Raw genomic sequence first — 21,188 nt, 5'->3', positions numbered from 1 at the left:
ACTCAGTCCAGTACTCACGAACCGATCGGCGACCCTGTTTGCAAGCCATCAATTGTCTGCGCACCAGTCCCTGTTCAATCTCGCTGGAAAACATCAAATCCATGGCGCGAAAAAACTTCCTCGTGTCCTTCAGCATTTCACTATTCCCTGCCATCAGGGGTCTAACCCAGTCTCTCGCCCCCCCTTCGAGATGGCCAATCACAAACGCCACTCGCGATGCCTCGTCGGGAAAGTCGTTAAACTGCAGTTCGAGAGCATACTGCATCTCTGTCCTAAAGGCTTGGTAGTTCCTGGGGTCCCCCCCAAACTTCTGCACCAATCCTGGCATCTTTCTTGCTAGTGTGGCGCCTTTTGCCTTTTCTGCATCCTGCGCCCTCCTTTCCTCTAGCCTCGCCGTTTGCAGTGCTAGCTGGACTTCCAACACCCTGTACCTTTCTTCCAGGCTTGGACCCTCTCCAGCTCCTCCTGCTCCCCCGGCTCCGGCTGGGTTGCTCATGATGCCTCTCTGCACAAGCTGCTTTCAGGGACTGTCCGATTGCTGTGATGGGATGGTGAGCTGCTTGTGCGTAAAATCCTAGTCCCTCAGAGTTTGGCTAAGTCCACAAACCTCTGTCTGTGACGGAGCTCCTTAAGCATGGCTCCATCAGTCGCTCGTTGAATCGGACAGTGGGCGTTTACGGAACTTCTTCCAGCATAAAAGCTCCTTAACGGAAACGCGTCTTCTGGACTCTCGGCGTGACAGTTTCCGGCGAGGAGTGGGTGTCCCTATAGGAGGTCCTGAAACCTCCCCACTGTTCTCGCTTGAAGTGTCTCTGAGCCCTCCCTCCGACTCACTTTCCCTTGGAACTCCACTTCTCCCCCTGCTGGTTCCCTCCTCAGCTGAATGGTCTCTCTCACCCTCCGTGAGCCCTTTCACCTCCTGCGTCTCAGATGGCAGTTCCCTGACATATTTATACATCCATAGATATATTTACAACAATCTGTGTTGCTGCTTGCACTAAATACATTTTGTATTGGAAATACAATAAAATATGAAAAATATATCACACTGAACCTCAGTATGAAATAAATGTACAGGTGATGATGATGATGCTTTGATTGACTTACTACCTTTTACATTTGTTTCAAGGTGACTTATAAACCACTACAAATAGATTTTAAAATGGTACAAAAACAACTGAAAATAGGTTTTAAAATGATACAAAATGAATACCTAAGTTTGGAAAAGTTGGTTGGAACAGCAGCATCTTTAGTTGTTTCTAGAAAGCACAGGTATTCGCACAGAAGATGGGGGGGCGCGCACACATTCACTGCACCCATTCATCAGGTCTCATGGAGAATCTGCACATAACCCTTCCATGAAAAGAGAACTGTACACATTTCCTAGTCAATATACATACTCCTCAACAGGCTTTGGGGAATGTGCATAGATTGACTGAATTTTGTACATTCTCCAGCTGTTATTTTGGCTGCATTTTGCACATTCTCCGAGCAATATGCACACACCCCAGTCACTTTGCATAGTCTCCAAGAAGCATGACTTTTACCCCCTTTCATGTTCAGAAATGTCTGGTATGTGCTCTCCAGGCTGCTTTTGGCCCACTGGCTAATCATACATAGCCCTCTGCATTGGGTAACTAGCAGGAGTGGATTTAGGATGGTGCATAGAGGGGGCACCATCTCAAAGCCCAGCAAGTGAGGCAATGGGCTTTGGGAAGAAAATATGAGGCTCTTAGAGTCCTTCCTTTTCCTTCCTAAAGCCTAGTTAGTGCTTTCCCAGCTTTGGGAAGGATGTGCGAGGGCTCTGGGACTGCCTTTGGGAAGGCAGTGGAGCGTGCCAAATATGGGCTCTGCACAGGGTGCCATAATACCCAAATCTGCCATGGTTCACAAGCCTGTCCTGTGCTGCCCCACCAACCCTACTGAATAATCATTTTGCCTTGGGTGAAGCCAGAAATAACACTGAGTTGTATGGTAGTCTATGGACTTTGTGACAAAGATACCCAGACTCATGTCTAAGCCAAAAATATGAGAAAATGTAATAGTAGAGTAACCTTCAAGAAAGTTGTGCCAGCTAGATGTATATTTTACATTGGGGGGAGGGGGGATATATGTATAGCTAACTAACTGTATTCACATGATTCATTCATCAAAATAAATCTTCAAGTTTAATTAGTGAATTAAAAATACACTAATTATTCTGGCACTGAATCAAATTTCCTAATGCACTTAATAATAATAATAATAATAATAATAATAATAATAATAATAATTGTCAGTGCTATTTTTCTAGAAAAAGAGGTGCCGTCACCATGAATGCCTCCCTCATTCTCTTAAAATGGCAATGGCACCTGAGAGGTGCCGGAACTGAGTTTCAGCTAGAAAACTCCCCTGATAATTGTATTGCCTAAGTATCTAAATCTTATAACCATTTTTTTAAAAAAAATATTTTTTCATATCAGTGATAATAAGGTTTCTTCTCCCCATAATTTTGAGAGCTGAAGAATTTGAGGATTTTGTAGTGCTGAAATCCAGTCCCGCTTTTTAAGTATCAAGTGGTTTGTTTTGAAATAAATTCTACATGGATCAGTATCATCCTCCCGCAATGAAACTGCGAGTATTTCATGCAACCCACACTGCTTTCCTGAACAAGGCATTTCAGTGGATGCACCGACTCTTCCAAGGTGAATCGGCTTGCTTCAGTCTATAATTAAACTATGTAAGCCCTGCAAGCAGTTTTCATTATATATTACTGTCATGACTGCCCTGCAGTGGAATAGCTTGGTTTCTTTGCTTCTATTGCCATATTCTGAACTGACAGCACCTGTCTTGTTTCACCAGTCTAACATTAGCATGGCCTTTTATGCGCATGCTGACATCCCTCTGGAAATTCCAAGGACAGGAAGGCAGCCATCTCAGAAAGTACCCTTGGAGAAAGATTCTTAAGCAGAAGTGAGCGGTGGGGCATCAGGGCTTTGAACCCAGCCTTCCTGTCAAATTCCTATCATACCTGCAGGGTACTCTCACACATCCCCTGTAGCCTTATCCAATAAACGGAAATGCACACTTTCACATGGCCAGATCTTTTGCATACATCCCTCCACAGACGTTCATTCCAATTCCTTCACAATATATATGCTTGCTGCCCATATACATCACTGCACAACTTTCTTTCTGTGGAGCCTCCCTGAAATTATGGATCTGTGTAGCATTCTGTTATTGTTTGTATGGCGGTTTGTTTGTTTTTAAAGTATATATAGATCACTTTTCAGGAAGACCTCACGAAGTGGTTGGCATCACTTTAAAAAGAAAAGGGGGAAAAGATTACCATACAATAAATACGACAACTCTTTTAGAAAAAAGCTGTTACTATATCTTCTTCATTCCCCCTCAGGGCATGAGGTTATGTGATAGTTTGCATATAGGTTTATAATAAATCAATAAAAACATACTTTAAAATAAAATAAAATAAAATAAAAAGGAACATCTGTTTGGATTCAGGGCCCCCTAGGTGGTCAACACTGACACCGGTGACAACATGGAAATCCTACATATGAAGCCAGGACTGCAGAAAATGTGACCCAGCAAGTCATTGTAGCTGCATCCACATCATACATTTAAAGCACTACGAACCGACTTCAAAGAGCTATGGCTTCCCCCCAAGAATTCTGGGAGATGTAGTTTTGTAGGGGTGCTGAGAGTTGGTTGGAGACCCCTATTTTATCCTCCTAGATCTGTAATTTCCAGACATGCCACTGAAGAGAGATGGATTGTTAAACCACTCTGAGAACTGTAGCTCTGTGAGGGAAACAAGGGTCTCCGAACAACTTTAAGCACCCTTAACAATCTATAGCTTCCAGTATTCTTTAAAGGAAGCCATGACTGTTTGAAGTGTGAAGATCGTGCTTTAATGTATAGTGTGGACTGAGTAATGTGTCAGAATGATTCCAGACCTGAACCATTGTTTTGGAGCTAATTCAGAAAGGGTGATGTGACAACAGAAAGAAATCTCTGAATATAGTGATTTTCAGCTCTAAATGTGGTGTGAAAACATTTGAGAAAAACTAAAAACACCTTTACTTTTCCTAACTTCAAAACACAGTACACAGTGTTTCTAAAACTGTCCATGTTCACTAAAATGAACCTAGAGTTATGGAGAAGCATGTTTACCGTTGAAGAAAATCGTTTTGTCCTCTGAATGTACTTCTGGTACCTCTGGTCATCATTACTGTAACCAACTTCAAACATGCCTGGTATTTTTATGCCAATGCTGAAGCTTTGTTGTTTCGCTTTTGCCTTGGAGACATTCTCTTCAAAACTTGAATAAGATTCATATTCACTCAACGCAAATTCATATTTGCCTTTGGTCTAAACAAAAAACATGAATAAGGAACTTTTTGTATCCTGATTCCACGCCTAAAGTTATCATAATTTTTGTAGTTTTCATTCTATATATTTATTGCAAACCAATAAAACCAATAAATAAATTTATTGCAAACCAATATTCTGTATATGACAGCAAATAAATGGCATTCGTAATTAAATAAATACATAGTTGTCCACATGCAGACATGTTTTACACATAAGGCATATGGCTGGTTGGTAGAAAGTTAAGTGCCTCAACACTATATTACAAAAATATGTATTGCTGATTCATTAAAAGAGAGACAGAATCCTTACCTGCTTTGCTGAAAATATGAAAAATCTTCCTTATGAAGGAAAAATGCAACTCATAATACCTGATATTATCAGTGAAGAGGTCTTCTAGATTATCTCTAACACACATATGTAGAGTACTTGAGGAAGCCCAAGTGACTTGGACTTCACATAAAACACGTAAGCATAAAACATAAATATTTGGTTGAGCATTATTTTCACTTTAATAAATGACTTGATGTATCAACAATCCGAGGAATTTTAACTGCACGTACAGCTCTTTAATACATACCTCTGCCAAATAGCTTTCTACATTGTATGGTTTTCTGAAATTGGTGTCTCCAATATACTGGGGAGAACATGCTCCAGCATAGTATTTATAGTCTAAAACCCATCCTTCCAGGTCGTTTGTGAAAATATTTAATCTGGGGAGAAGGGAAATGGATAAAGTTGCCGTGCTTAGACATTGGTTATTCAAAGTAAGTTATACATCTTCTTTTGGCAACATCTTTTAGTTCATATGAGGCCTGTTTTGGCCTTGGAAAAACTACACAATTTTTTAAAAAGCAGTAATGCAGCAAATGGGAGGGGGTCAAAACTGGGTCTGTCTATCAAGCATACTGATTTTCCCAGACACAGTGAACAAATTGTATTCTGTTATCATCCAGGAGAGAACCTCCAAAGTATTCTGATTTTTTTCATACTTGCACTACTTGTAACCCACTAAGCTGAACAGAACCCAGCAGTCAGGTGTGGCAGTCCATGAGAGTTAAAATGGTTAAAACCTGAAACAGTTAAAACCTGTTCCATTGCTTCCTTTCTAGACGTATATATAGGTGGACAGGGCCTTGTGTGTGAGGGAGGCTACAGTATTATGCAATAGAAACATAGCAAGTTGCCTTATACTGAAGTCAGACCGTTGGCTCAGTCAGTTCAGCATTATCTATACCAGATTGCAGCTACTGTGCTTTCCAGAGGGGATGGGAGCAGGGGTCAGTGCACAGGAAACAGAGCAGCAGGACCCATCACCAGAGCCAGAGGGGTCTCTGTCTCCACAGCAGGCTCTGAGGTGTAAGGAGCAGCAGCAGAATCTGTCTTGGAGGCTGGGGCAGGCAATAACCCACAGCCCATCTCCTTAGCTGGCCAGGTGGAGCTCGCTATGTGATTCTTCAGCTGGAGTAGACTCAGAACAGGTGAGGGTCATTTGCCTCGTTAAGCCCAGATGCTGCAATCATTGAGGTGCTGTGTCTGCTCAAGTAACTGCCCATGTTGATGCTCCAGGATCTCTGTGGGACTTTGGGCATGTGGACTGACCCTGGACTGGGAACTTGACATACTGACTTGCCAACAGGTAGGCCAGGGGTTTGGGACACCCAGGGTATAGAATTTTTTTATTTTAAAACCGTTCCAATATTGTATTGGACCTTTGGCTAGAATGTATTAGTCCTGTTTTGGTGTGCCTGCATTTTATGACTCTTGCGATAAACTCCTTTCCTATCTGACCCTGAAAGTAGCACAAATGGTCACTCAGGATGTTCTGCTACTTCTGCTTTGAGATAGCATCGGGGTGAAGAAATCCGGCATCTCCTTGAGAGGTTCCAAGGAACAGATAGGGACAGGAATGTTTGTAGAAGGATGTTTAGGAATGTTTCAATGTTTTATAACTCTTTGTATGCTGTGTTTGAGCTACAATATAAGCTTTGTTCTGTTTTTACTCTGGTCAGACCTTTTTCTGAAGTAGTGGTTCAGCTAGAACAACCATGTTAAGTTGAGCTATTAAAATAGTATCTAAGCTTGCTGTAATTCTTTTGGTTCCATGTTTTATTTAAAAGCTGTCCCCTTGCCTGGGTAATGAGCAGGTGGAGGAAAAGTAGATTCTTCCCATGAGTTGATGAAGGTTCAGATGTAGCTAAACTATATGAAGTTTCTAACACCTGTTGTAAAATTCTGCTGCAACAGAGTAACATGGCTACTTTTCTAGGAAGTATGAGAATGTGTCTCAAAACCCCCCTTTTCTCTAAGCAGTCATAGAATTTATTGATAGCTCTTTATTGATAGCAGGAATGTGAAATCTCAGCCAGGCCCCTGAGCCAAATGTGGACTTCTAGGCCTATTTATCTGGCCCTTGAGAATCCCCAAAGTCATTTCCCCTCCCTGATTACCTCATCTCTTCCCAGGCCACAGCCTCACCAGCCTAGTTTCACACCCTCCTTGAGTGTTTTTGGAATGTTTCCTTGAACTCTGTTAATTCCTCATGGTGGTCTGAATGTAGGGTAGGGCTGGGTGGGTGCAGTAACTAGCCTGCTGAATAAAGGTAAAATTTACATTTGTTGCTCTGCCTACTTTTACCTCTGGTCCCACCCACCACTGGCACATAGCTCTGGGGAAGATTGCCCAGAATTGAATGTGACCCTCAAGCTGAAAAAAACGGTTCCCACCTCAATTCTAAAGGTAGAACTGCAAATTGTTCCATTTGGCATCAGTCCTGTTTCTGGAAATATAATGGAACTGCTTACCCACTTGCTAGCATTTGTATTCCCCAGTATTGTTCCATCTCCTGGCTGCACTTTTTATATACTTTCTTACAATTTCTTTCATCTGACTGATCCCCACAGTCATCATCTCCATTGCAAAGCAGCCTCCGATTAATGCATCTCCCTACAACACAGAGTGGGAACACACTAATTAATTGTTAATCTGATATTTCCCTTTAGCTCAATCAGTGCAATGCTTTGCCCCGACCTCTGAAAATGTGAAGATGCAATTATCAATTTATTTCAGGGAAAGCGCTTGGCTTATCTGCTCCTTTACAAATTCGGGTTTAATAACCAGGCACATTTAATTGATTAGGATGAGTCTGCATAAACATTTTTGTAATATTATTTTGAACTTAAATTAGCGGCAAATTGTATTGCATTTCTTAGGCGAAAAGTCGTCACTAGCAGAAAGAACTTGAGAAATATGGTACAACTGTAATTGCAACATGCAGCCAATGTATAACCTAGCAATCTGGTTGAAATATAGAATGTACTGAGTATTGAGGATCATTGTTTTGAAAAGGCAATGTTTCTGTACTTTAGAATTGCGCTGAAATGCTTGAAAGCATGCTCGTACTGGCTTTGTTTGGATGTAATAATAAACTATGGTTTACTGTTACATCAATGTTCCTGTGCAAACCTCAGGCTCATACCTTCCCTGTTCTGCTTTGCGCTGCCATGAGAAGCACTGCCAGCCTACCGCTAGGCAGAGTAAGGGAATTATCTCAGGTGCAGATGCTAGAGGAGGTTGCAGTGGTCCCTTTCAATTCCTCCTGAGGCCTCTGTTCCTCAACAACTCCCCTCCATTGGAGATTAGAAATATGTGTGCAATATGCCTAAAAAAGCCTGCTGTCATCAGGTGCACAGAGATATACATACAGACAGATGCTATCACATTGTATGTGTTAGAGCAAGACTTAACTGCTAGTTAGTTTCTGTACATGAAAAGGGTGTGTGGAGCATGTTGCTATGTGCTTCAGACAACAAGATGGCTTAGGTCAGTCCTGGAGGAAAATGGGAAGCTTTCACTTCCACTTTTTAATTAACGGCCGATGAGTGTTATGTCATAAGCTGGACAAACTGTGGATAGTTTTAACTATGCTTTGCTGAATGCAAACCTCACTTTATGACGCTGACTGGTGTACATACACCTTAGTTCAGATTAGCTACAGTTTAGGATTCGGATGTAACATTAAACTGTGGTCAGTTGGAGATGGAGGTGAAATCTTCCAATCTCCTCACTGTACTTGTGCAAAAGAAGAGACTGGAAGGTGGCCACTCAAACCCAAGGCTTGCACTGTCTCATTTATGTTTTGAAAAATAACAGTTCATCATTATATTTGAATGAGGCCACTGTCTGCAGAAAGTTGAGAAACTGAACAGCCTGAACTCAATGTCCTATGCTGAGAAGCAGCAGTTGATGGGCCATGTTTGAATACTAAACCTGGATCTATAGAAGTGGGTAAATACAGTGCAATGGCTTTAACCTTGGGTTTATATCCCTGTTCTCTATTCCCCAAAACTACAATAGGATGAGTTACATACTAGTGATTTTTACTGCTGTATTTTAATCTATTGAAAGCTGCCTAGATTGGCTGGGGTAACCCAGTTCGATGGGTGGCATATAAATAAATTATCATTATTATTAGCACTAGTAGTATATAAATATGTCCACCACCTAAGGATTCCTCATCCATAAAACTGAGTCTAAGCAAATTTGTACTGCAAATCCTACTTATGGCACTCTTGAGTCTATGTTTTCAAAACCTCCTATCTGCCCTGCCATAACTCTTATTCCTGTGCCAACTTCCTGCCTTTCCCCCTTCTCCTTGACCCCCAAAGTGCTTCTGGTTCTGCTTCCACTGCTTTCTTGGCTTGAATAAGACCCTGCCCTAAACTTCTTGAAAACTGGGACCGCCTGCTTGCTATGAAAGCAGAATCTGCCAACGTTGCATATAGCCTAATGCAAAGTCTCTTTCCCATGGCATCCCATTTGCATTACCAACTTAATGCTTCCTGCATCCTTTCATCACTTGCTGCAACCACACAAAAAAAGTACAATTTCTGTAGGAATTCCAAATGTTGCCATTGCATAAAAAACAAGCAAACAGCAACCTGGAGTTTCCTGGCTGCAGAAATTGAGACAGCACTGCTGTGTCTAATAAATCCTCATTTTTTTGTTTTATAGTGAAGTTTGAGGAGAAAGCTGATGAGGAGTAATTCTTAATATATTACGAATGTTGATGATTGTTGCTGCAGTATCTTTTTTTTAAAAAAATACGACTGCAATATTTTGAAATTCTAGCTGTGTATAATATGAGTCATTAGAAGAGCTTGGGAAGGCAGTTTTCTTATTTTTCTTGCTGCAGTTTATAACCCAGAACAGATCTGAAATTCTTTGCAGCCTGTCTAGAGCATCTATACCTCCAGCACCCTGCCATGTATACTGCTGGAAAATGCACACGCAGGCGTGATTACCAAGCAGGCTTGGGCATAATGTAATCCAATAAATTTTAACAGCAGACATGAGAGAAAGCACGTGAGCTTCATTTTGATCTGTATGGACCTCTTAAAATGAACCTAGAAAGGGAGCCGGGAACAAATAAATTTTGTTATGATAAAGCTAACAGAGAGCATATCATTTATGATTTCTGAAACATGACACCACCAGGGGCACACAGCGGGTGGAATTGAACATTGTGCATTGTGTAGGAACATGGACATTCCGTCTGCACAAGCACTGCACCTGGCAGAGTGGAACTGTTTAAACTATGGATTAAATATGAGCATGCAGTATGCTGGTGTACACTGTTGACGTTACAGGCACTTCACTCCTTCCCCACTCGTGCTCTACTGTATATGTGCTGCCAGGAAACAGTCCATGGTCTGACTTAGTCTGAACTCAGGATTGTAGATGGTTTTCTCCCAACAAACCACAATTGGTCAGCCAATAACAACCCTTGGTTTCTGTCAGGGAACTGCCATCGGAACTAGAGGAGGAGGCGAGGCTCCACAGCGATGCTGGAGAGGGGCCAAGCAGGGAGAGAGGCAGGTCTCCGGCTGGGGAAGAAAATTAGCGCAACACCAGGGATAGAGGGGGGCCGATGGGGGAAGCAGAGAGGAGGCTCCAGGACTCTTCGCAGGAAACCAGCGAGGAGAGCACAGGTCCTCCGCTGCCCACACCCACCCTGCGCAGAAGACTTCCGCGCAGGGAAAGTAGGCGGCGACTTGGCGTCAAAGAACTTCTTTGCTGGAAGAGGTTCAAGAAACGCCCACTGACGGATTCTGCTAGCGACTAAACAGCCACGGAATGGATGGCTGTCCAGAGAGAAACGGTTTAACCAGGCAACCTAGCCCAGAGCGGCGGTAACTTACGCACAAGCAACCCCTAAAGCCATTACAGTTTCAATTCATGGTTTGTTGGGAAAGCAGCAAACCCAGATTGGGATGTAGTGTCGGACCCAGACTCTGGCCTGATTCCCAGCAGTGCAACAGCAGAAGTTGCTCGTGAGAAGTGAATCGCCCACTGTTTTGCATCATTCACCAGCACACAATATAAACCATAGTTTAGTTTAACTGTGGTTTAAAATGATGCGCAAACCAGGCCGTTGTTGTTCCTTGTTGTCCCATTCTTCTTGCTGGTTTTATAATTATGTCTGTTTAATAATGCAAACCATATCAAATTTCAGTTGCGACAAATCAAACAATGTGAACTATTACTCTACACTTTAAAAGGTCTGCCATGAGTATGATTTCATTCACTCTATTAAGTTCAAATTTTCATTCACTCTATTAAGTTCAAATACAATTCAATACATGGGGGCTTAGCCACTGGCTTCAAATTTAGGAAAACCACTTCTTATTCACTAACCTGTGGCACACACAAAGCCTTCACATCTAACTGTATTCCTGCAAGGTCTGTTTGTAACGCAGTCTTCAGTTTCTTTGTCAGAGTAATCACACGGGTCACCGCCAAACTGAGAAGGCCGTTCCACATGGACAAATCTGTACTGTAACAGAATAGAGATTATGAATTCCAGGTCTCCTAAATTAAAAAAGGCATGTATCCCAGATATCCCTAGATCTCTGCTAGTGGCAGCACCAAGCATCAATGGCAAATATCGGATTTCTTCCTATTCCATCTCTGTGGTTAAGAAGAAGGCATCTGATGGCATTATATATATATATATATATATATATTACTAAACCATCCTTGTTTAAATGATCTCAGAATCAAAGCAGAGCCCAGTTCCCAATATATACCAACTATCAAAACAATCAATCCACAAATCAATTTACAAAAGAGAAGGTAAAAATAAAGTACTAGTGTTAAAATTTATATCACAACATAGTGCAAGCGGTTTAACACTGGCCGGCCACTGTGAGAATAGGATGCTAGGCCTGATCCAGTAGGCTCATCTTATGTCATATATACACATTAATATCCTGTTAATGCCCAAGCAAATGTATAGAACATATGTTTCCAAGTTGCTTTCAGAATGACAGCCAGGGATGTGTGTATGTTGTGGATTTTTGTTTTTGCTGGTTTTTATTAAGGGCTATGTTCAAATAAGGAGTTCTCAGGGCTAGATCTCCCATGATTATGTGTGTTCTATAGTGATTAGGATGGCAGAGAGATGTCGCCAGGCAGAATGAAGTCTTGCACCTTCTTAGCAGTGCATGCAATCTCTAATATATGTGTGGGATGTACCTCCTTTGTGGGTTGAGGGGAAGACTACACTAGTACTGCTCTAAGTATGCAGAATGTTCTCTTTTTGTTGCCATACTGATTGGCAGATAGCTACCCATTTTGCTGTTTGAGGGAATGGTTTCCCCTGACTTCTACATTACCCACCCCCCGTCCTTGCACCTTCAGAGGTAGGGACAAAAATAGTGATTTGGGACACTTTGGTGGCCTGGCTGTGAAACTCCTTCCCCAGGAAGACCTGTCTGACTGCTGTTCTGTTGTTGTTCCGAAGTTGGGAAAAACTTTTATTCCCTTTTTAACGAGTATTCTACGTGGGGCTGCCCTTGAGACTGACCCAGAAACTCCAGCAGGTGCAGAATGCCGCGGCGAGACTCCTTGTGGGGTCCTCACCGCGGGATCACATTCACCCGGTGCTATACCTGCTGCACTGGCTCCCGGTGGAGTATAGGATCAGGTTTAAGGTGCTGGTTTTAACCTTTAAAGCCCTATACGGCCTAGGACCCTCGTACCTATGGGACCGTCTCTCGTGGTATGTCCCATGGAGGATCTAACGGTCTTCAAATAAAAACATCTTGGAGATCCCTGGCCACAGGGAGGTTAGATTGGCCTCAACCAGAGCCAGGGCTTTTTCAGCCATGGCCCCAATCTGGTGGAACGCTCTGTCGTAAGACAGTCCCTGCGGGACTTGACATCTTTCTGCAAGGCCTGCAAGACGGAGCTGTTCCACCGACCTTTGGCCAAGGCACAGTCTGACCCCCTCTCTCCATCTGTAATCCTCATAGAACTCTAGCCCAATGGTTGCCATTAATTTGATTCTGAATTGATTTTAGAATGTATTTTAATTAATTGACTGTGATTTTATGTAAATTGTGCTAATTTTACTGTTGTTAGCTGCTGTGAGCCCGGCTTTGGCCAGGGAGGGTGGGATATAAATAAAAACTTCTTCTTCTTCTTCTTCTTCTTCTTCTTCTTCTTCTTCTTCTTCTTCTTCTTCTTCACCACAGCATTGATTCTGAGAGGTCTAATTCTGATTAAAGGCCAGTTTTCTACATGTTCCTTCTTGTATCAGACAAAACCATGCAGGCTGCAGGCCACTTAAGCTCTTAGCCCATAAGCAAAGCTGGCCAGGGATAGGATGGGGTCAAGTAGATCATCACTGTTGATAGGATTCACACAGAATTCATGTACCCTGCAGCTGGGAGCATTGCTTCGATGAGAGGATCGGGGTGGAAAGTCAAGGCTCTAATTTAATGCTCTGAAGTAGCATGCTGGCAAGTCCTGTCACCGCAGGCATCACTCTCTTGCCTTCACATTCCCCTTTGCCCCTGGATTGGCAATTGAGGAATTAGGAGAAAGGACCCCTGAAGAAGCCAGATCTGGCTAAGAGACTTCCAGGTACTGACATCTCCTCTAGGAACTGCAGCAGTTTTTGGATCAGCTGATGTCGCTGAATTGGTCCTCTGCTCTTGGTGGATGACTCCTGCCTTTCTGCTTATCTGCCTGCTCTTCTGCCAACCATGAACTCACCTCTCATGCTCCACCAAACTGCAGGTGGTTTCCTCTCCTTGGGACCACTCTACTTTTTAAAAAATGTTCCCAGCATCCTCACCTTCTGCCATGGTCTCCAGAAGCCCTTCATGCTAGCAAAGGTCCAATCCTGCCCAAAACTAGATACTAAGTGCCTGACAGGGTCCCAATTTTCATTACCTCTAACACCCTCCAAAATCCTCCATCCAGAAACACTAAGTGAGCAGGTCTGTGGAAATCTCTGGGGTTTGCTTAGTACCAGATACACGTATCTTCCGTCCTGCCTTGTCATGCCATTAGGGCACATTTCAGAGATCAGATGTGCTCATGCAACTCTTTTCTATGATTTCATATTTGCTGTGGGCTTTAACCTATGCTGCCCCTGTTCATTCTTGACAGGGTGACTAGGAGGCCCATATGCAATGTATCACCAGTGCTGTCAGTTTCATTGTGATGCTGTGAAAGATGTCATGGGAGAAAGGCCTCAAACTTTTACTGGCTTTTGTGTACTTTCAGTCATATGCTAGAGTGCCGATAAGCTCTATACCTCTAGATGCAACAGCCAGCATGCAATAAAACCTTCTCAGTTACAAGTTCAATATTATCTGCGCTATCCTCGGTTTGCTATATCCACTTTTCTTAGCATCTAATACAATAGGGCTTTCAGCTGCTATTCCAATAACAAAAGTAATGATGATAAATAATCATATGTAAGCTGTGGCTTTGAGCAAGGCCAAAGAATGACTACTCAAAAAACGAGTAGCCTTAGCATGGTGACAAGATGATATTATACGGCACTTTTGAAGATAATGGGAATCTTACCACTAATGTCTGTAACAATCAAAGCCTTAGTCTGAAGACACTTTGTAGGTGGAAAATGCTCAAGGATGAAAAATGAGCGGCTGTGGGCCATAATCTCCCAGCCAAAAGCAAGGATATTGAGGGCGCTCCACACAAATGGGCTCTACATCAGGAGTGCTCTAGCATAGCTAGTAAAGTGTGGCAACTCCCCAGTCACTTTCTATACAAGAAAGACAATCAAAGGCTTGCTCCCCCACTGCTGTGCAAAGTGCTTTGCTGACTCCATGCTCTACGGTTAGCTCTAAGGGCTAGCAAAGCACATTGTGCTGCCCTCCCAAATGCCACACAGCCAGCTGGTTGCTGGGCGTTTTTGTGAAATGCTGCACAAGGGACTGACAGGTATCATTGACCTGACATCAGATAATTTGAAAGGTGGGTTGCCAACCTGTCAAAGGGGGAGAATAGGAAACTGACCCACTGGAGCAACATAAAACATATCTGCTCCATCTTTCCAGTGGGACTGCAAGCAGGCTGTTTAAGTGGATACAAAACTGCATTGCCAATAAATACTGAAGTTGGGATTATGATACTTCTGTTGAAAATAATTGGAAGTAAGAGAAGACAATGGGTGGTGGACATGCTCATTTTTAAATCATGACTTTCTCCAGACAGCACATGGTGCTGATAAATTGTTTTTTGTTTTTTTTTAATTTACCATTATGAAATGTGGACAACCAAACAGGTATGTGCAGCTGAACAGGTACAATGAGGTCTGAAATTCAGACCAGGTATTTGGGCCCCATAAATTGAACTGAACTGATTAATCTACAGATTCACACCACCTGGGAATATTGGAAGAGGAAGTGGTGTCTATGTTGTGCTTGTGTAAGTGCAACCTCTGGTACCTGTTGGCTGAGCTGGTGTGATGGCATTGGATGCTCATGAACTTTCCTACTGTTTAGGGAATAGAGCTTGTCAAAATGATTGTAATCCAACTTTTGAAGGAAGGGAAAGTTGCTGGTTTTACAAGGATTGCAGCACAGTCTCTTGGGATGACAGTATGCTTGAGGGACAGGCTGAAGACTAGAAGTGCATGGAAGCTAAAGGCCCAAAGGCAATAGGGGTGAATGAAGGAAAAAGAAATTTGGGGCAAGATAAATAATGGCTTGAGGGAAGGGAGCAAAGGAAATGAGGACAAACTAAGTTTCTTTTCTCATCCGCATTTTAAAAAAAAACTTTATTTCAAAACAAAATTTTATATTGTTGCTTTTAAGGAAGGGACTCTTGGGGGGGGGAACCACATAGATCAGTATGGCTTTGTATACTCTGTGGAATGTCTATGTATAGATATGAGAACACAAAAGGCCACCCACAAGGCACAAGTGGGCATTTTTCAGTGCTCTGCTCTGAAAAATGAGGACCCAAGGAAACGATGTGTAATAGAGACATGGAGTTGAAAGGGAGCCATTTTGATTTGAATTAATCAGCCACTTTGCAAGCTTCTCATTGCAATACATTGAAATACCACACAAACAGATCACAAAGACACTCACCCTTTTCCTCTGGCAAGGATCGCAAGTGCTCCATGATGACCAGCTGGAAAGCGTACAATCGATGGGCTGTGGTGGATTGCTGGGAGACCGGCGCCATCTGCCTTTGGTCACATTGGTATCGGCTCCATATAGTTGAAGAGAACTGTCTTTTTCTCCACTGCATTTTAATAGAGGGAAAGCTATTTTTTCATTAGGGCGCATGTCAATCTGTCTCCTATTTCTTAATGCCAGCACCCACCTGGGCACCAGTTTAGATCACTTCCCATTCACAGAAAGAGAAACGAGGTGTTCAATTAAAGTACACAACAGTTTTGCCACTCTGCCTTGTGCAAAATTCAAGTTGCACAACCAACTCAAGTATTGTAATTGCTGCACAAGCGAAATCCCACATAATTGAATTCTTGTGTGATTACTAAGGATGTGTGATGCAGAACTCTGCATGGACCACTGCATGCCCATCAGCATACCACTGAGAGGCATTTATTGTTGAAAACAGTCAACATACCACCTACATAGTGCCCAGTACTAATACATAGTGCCCAGTACTAATGGGTGTGTAGATAGTATCCAGAGTTGATGTTGCATCTCAGCTTGAGGTGATGCCAATTGACCAAAGCTCACTGAAACTCAGTAAATGGTGAGACAAAATCTAATAAGCCCAGGCTGAATTTAACCTGCCACTTTGAAGTCCCTTCCTAGCTATTGGCTGAATTGCTATGATGTCACAGATGCTTGATATTCAGAGCTTATTCACTGTATTGAATTAGTGGTCCTACCTCCACCCTTCCTGCTCCCCCACAAGTATATGGTTCTCACTGGATTAGGTAACTGATAAGTGGATTTGTAGCTGGTTGATTGACCAAACCCAAAGAATGCTCATTAATGGTTCCTCATCATTCTGGAAAAAAGTGACGACAAGTAGGGCGCTACAGGGTTCTTTCTGTCCTGGTCAGGGGTGCTGACATGGAACCCAGGTTATGGGTACCCAGTGGAGCCCATGACGTAACCTGCCGTCATGACATCGTGACATCATGATGCCACGTTGTGTCGGTGGCTCAGCGGCACTTCTGAGGCCTCACAGGGTTTCGAAGGGCTTCGCAAGACCTCTGATGTGACTTCCGGTTTCTACTGGAAGTCGCATTCGGAGGCCTCTGACATTGCTTTTAAGACCTTGCAGGGCCTTGGAGGTCACATCTGAGGCCTTGCGAGTCCTTTGATGTGACTTCCGGTTTGTATTGGAAATCGGGTTTGGAGGCCTGGCAGGGCCTCTGACCTCCTCTGACCTCCTCTGGGAGGTTGCATCAGGTCTCTAGTAGAAACTGGAAGTCGTGTCAGAACCCCATGTTGTGAGAGCTAAGCAAAAATAAAAAATAAAAATTGTGGGTGCCCTGGCATCCAGGGGCCCCTAGACCTGACATCTATGGTCCTGGGCCTATAGCTGTTCAGCATCTTTATCAACAACTTGAGGGCATGCTCATCAAATTTGCAGATGACATCAAACTGGTATTCAGAAGTATTAATGCTTGAGACTGTGGAAGTCGGTGGGGATCAGTGGCTAGCCTGTGACCTTCAAATGCTGCTGGCCTACAACTCCCACCACCCTCAGACAGCATGGCCAGTGATCAGGGATGATGAGTATTGTAGTTTGGCAACATCAGAAGGGCAACAGGTCAACCATGCCTGCCTTATAGCCTGGCTGCAGCTTGAACATGGATAATTTATGGGAATCTTTCATGCCTTCACTCTGACATGCATATGAGACAGAGATGAGACACAGAGAAGTCGCAAATGGCCGAGTTTCCATTCTGCCTCTTTAACATATGAAGGGATTTTATAGGTTTTAATCTATATGTATTAGTACAAATGGAGGAAGGTAAAACAAATATATACACACAACCAATTCACTTTCTGTAACTAATACAATACCTGATAGGAATCTATTCTTTTCCTTGTATATTATACAACCCATCAACGGTTTCCCACGAAACAGAGAGAATACTTCATATTTCAATTTGACACACTGACGATTGTTACCTCCATGTAAAACATTATGAGTCAAATGTTAAGCCCTTTTTTCTCAGACAAGGCTATTAATAAAAGCCTGATAAGTCTCTCTGTGTGCATGTGGGGTAAAGCCTTTGACTGCACAAATGACATGAAATAATACTAGAAAACCTCCTGATATCACCAGAAAAAAGAAATCTATTTAGTGATCATTTTCAGGGTTGAGTATTCCTCTTCAGATGTTCTATATCAGAAACATACGGAAACAAAACATAATAAATAATAATAATAATAATAATAATAATAATAATAATAATAATATATAGAAAAGAAGAGGCAGTAAGGATTTGCACACTAGCTGTGCCCCCGCCCCTCAATCATCCTCCATAAGTTGATCTTCTGAACCTAGGAGACTCCGCATGAAGTCCTAAGTGTCTCCTCATGCATTTTAGAATTGGAGTCCTAAAAGACTGCCCTCCAAGTTATGCTTGCTAGCACACTTATCGCTGCCCTCTTCTTCCTCCTCCTCCTCCTCCTCCGTTTTCCAGAATGACATATAACGTATTTTAATGCTAATCTGAAAACTGTGTGGTCCACCAAGCCATATTCAGTCCCAAGGATTGTTAAGCCTGTTCTACTGCTGCCTTCTAGGGTTGGAAAAATGGGAGGGGGAGTGTCAACTGCTTGGCAGAAGGATGCAGCATTTGGCTTGGGGGGCCTGCAAATTGTGCAGTCCTGTTTTAATGAGCTCCCTTAGGACTAGGGAGGCAAGATGCGCCTGTTTCAAAGACACCTTCAAATAGGTCTCATTGTATTTTCCAAGGAATACAAAACATGGCGGGGAGCGGCAGTGTTTTGCCATCCTTAACACACAGATCCACGAGTCTTATTTATAAAATTTTCTGGAGCAATAAGCATGCCTTGTTGTCACAACTATTACTTCCTACAATCAATTTTCTGAAAGTCTTTGGGAACGTAATCAAACTTTAATTACAAAAGAAATTAAAATGATAATTAATTTTTCACTGGCAGTTAATAAAAGCTTCTATCCACCTTGATTATGGTGGGTTAAACACCCAGAGCAGGGTGTAAATTCTGCTTCGAGGAGTAATTTGAAAAACAACAACAGCAAGCCAGAAATAGAGAACAAAGAAAAATGCTATTTTCTAGAAAGATGAAGAGAAATAAACAATGCACAAATAATTAAGATGGGAATGCCACTGGCTTCAGCAATTTCTTTTAGCAGAAGCAGGTTTGCAACAAGTAGATTTACATGACGTAAGTGTACATTTTACACCGCCATGATATATTCCAATTGCTTGCCCAGTTAAGTAAATAATTGATACTTCTCTTAATTGTACTGCTTACAACTTAATCAGGCATTGAAAGGTCTGATCGAAAGTGAAACACAATATACCTACCTGACATCTGCTTAACACTTTTTGTCATATTAAAATAAATGAGTGCTATTATTAATATTAGGAACAAAAAGCAGCTAAGTAGCGAGGGGTGGCTGTTCCTGGCATAGAGTGCAATTCTTCAGAATAAGATGACAAAAGGGGTTGATGGGAGAAGAGATTATACATAATGAAGGTCTGACGAAGTTACAACGGGGCAGCAGTGTAGGAAAGGTGGAGGGCTTTAAAAGTAAGGATGAAGTGCCTGAGGTTAACATGTAGGGAAACAGAATTACATGATCAAACAATAGGTGGAAAATGTGAATTTAGGGTGTGTGTGTGTATTTTTTAAAAAGGGAAGATTTTGCGGAAGAGGGTGTTAGTAGGAAAGAAGTTATAGTCGTCTTCCAGATGACTTCCTGATAGAAGTAGATGTACAGGAAAAGGTAACTCTGGGAGATGTAGTAAAGGATGCAGAGTTCGCTTGGCTGCTAAAGGAGAAGGACAGGAAAAAGTCAAAGGTGGCCCTTTAGTGACATGCCTCTGAGATGGGCAGACGACAGTACCTAAGAAACCCAGAGTGAAGATTCTTTAAGTATTACACTAGCATTGTGGAAGAACCATGTCCATGTGTTTATCCTATGGGCATCAGTGTGATATTTAAAGGCCTACAGCCACATGGACCTTTCCCGTAGAATCAGCTCTAGTGTTGCAGGCCTTTAAACGTTAAATAATAACAGTGGGATAAACTTATAAACAGCAGCACAGCTCCTGTAATGGAAGGTGAGGATTAATGGTTGCAGACCAGTGTCCCTGTTTTCCAGGGGCAGTCCCGGATTTGCAGAAGCTGTCCTGGTTTCTGATTGATCCCAGAATGTGCTGGGAGAAATGCTGTAGGGTATGGAATAGGACATCCCTATTTCATTGGATAAGTGTTGGAAGGTATGTGGTTGACAGCATGGAAACAGAAGGTATCACCCATATGAAGTGGAGTATGTGAAAAAGTGGAAGTGACAAGTTGGCATATACAATATTCACTCCCACCCAATATCTTAAATTTTAGACTCGACTAGGCAAGACAGCCACAGGGAGAAAGATGTTACTGAATATCAGAGCACCATTTCACATACTTTGGAGTCTCCAAGCGATCAGGCTTGTTCAAATGCATGTCACTTTGCAACATGTTCAGTTCAATATGGTCCTCCTTTGGTAAAACTTTGCTACTAATCCAGAAATAGCTCAAGAGGCACTTTCCATGTACCACACAAATATCAGAACAGGTGGTTACCATTAAACGTCACTATCTATCACATTACCATACTGATATTGGTTTGAAAAACAATATTCACTTACCTGGAGCAATGCAAATTTAAGAAGCTTATGCTTACACAGATCACGAAAACTCTGGCCAGCCACGAACAAAAGAGTATAGATGCTGCACTCATGTTTTAAAGTACTGTGGGAAATCTATAGCATGTTTCTTTACTAAATCCGCTTGCTACTGTGTTTGAAAACAGCGGGGCGAGCAAGGTAGATTAGTAGCTGTTTCCCAGCAGGCAAACAAAAGATAAGCTACCTTCCGACAAATTTAACAAAGTTTACTGGTTGGACAGAGCCTTCTACTGGGCCGCTGGAAAACTGTTGGAGAAAGTCGGAGACATGAAGCACAGCTCAGGACCTGTTTACTGGCCTGTCTTACATAAATCTAAGGCTGCAATCCTATAGCCAGTTATGGAGATTTAAAATTGGAACTCTATGCATAGTAACCTGGGTGTAACATGCCTTATTGGACACACAGTGGGACTTACTACAGAGGAAGGAGGAACAGCAGGGGACTGCTACCCCTGTTAACTTCTACCTATAATTGGCTTCCCATTTGTGGATTAACATTACAATTCTTTGTATTTAATGGTGCTTAGTCTCAGGTAGCCTCAGCGCCTAGGACTTGCCGATCGAAAGGTCGGCGGTTCGAATCCCCGCAGCGGGGTGCGCTCCCGTTGCTCGG

The 21,188-nt window shown here is 42.5% G+C and overlaps 1 protein-coding gene across 1 annotated transcript in view; it reads right to left on the bottom strand.

Moving 5' to 3' along the window:
• Nucleotides 1-20,771, bottom strand: part of C8B (complement C8 beta chain) — a 36,551-nt gene extending 15,780 nt beyond the window's left edge. The window contains exons 1-6 of the mRNA XM_053392291.1: nt 20,537-20,771; nt 15,783-15,939; nt 11,065-11,203; nt 7,173-7,314; nt 4,949-5,081; nt 4,171-4,368 (exon numbers count right to left, since the gene is read on the bottom strand). Of these exons, the coding sequence (XP_053248266.1) occupies nt 4,171-4,368; nt 4,949-5,081; nt 7,173-7,314; nt 11,065-11,203; nt 15,783-15,939; nt 20,537-20,628 (861 nt within the window). The 5' untranslated portion in view covers nt 20,629-20,771. The remainder of the gene's footprint in view (nt 1-4,170; nt 4,369-4,948; nt 5,082-7,172; nt 7,315-11,064; nt 11,204-15,782; nt 15,940-20,536) is intronic.
• Nucleotides 20,772-21,188: the final 417 nt, after the last annotated feature.

The sequence above is a fragment of the Podarcis raffonei genome, chromosome 6 (genome assembly GCF_027172205.1).
Source record: "Podarcis raffonei isolate rPodRaf1 chromosome 6, rPodRaf1.pri, whole genome shotgun sequence".
In the NCBI taxonomy this organism is placed as follows: Eukaryota; Metazoa; Chordata; class Lepidosauria; order Squamata; family Lacertidae; genus Podarcis; species Podarcis raffonei.
The sequence above is the reverse complement of the archived record's forward strand: the minus strand, read 5'-3'. Positions and strand labels throughout refer to the sequence as shown.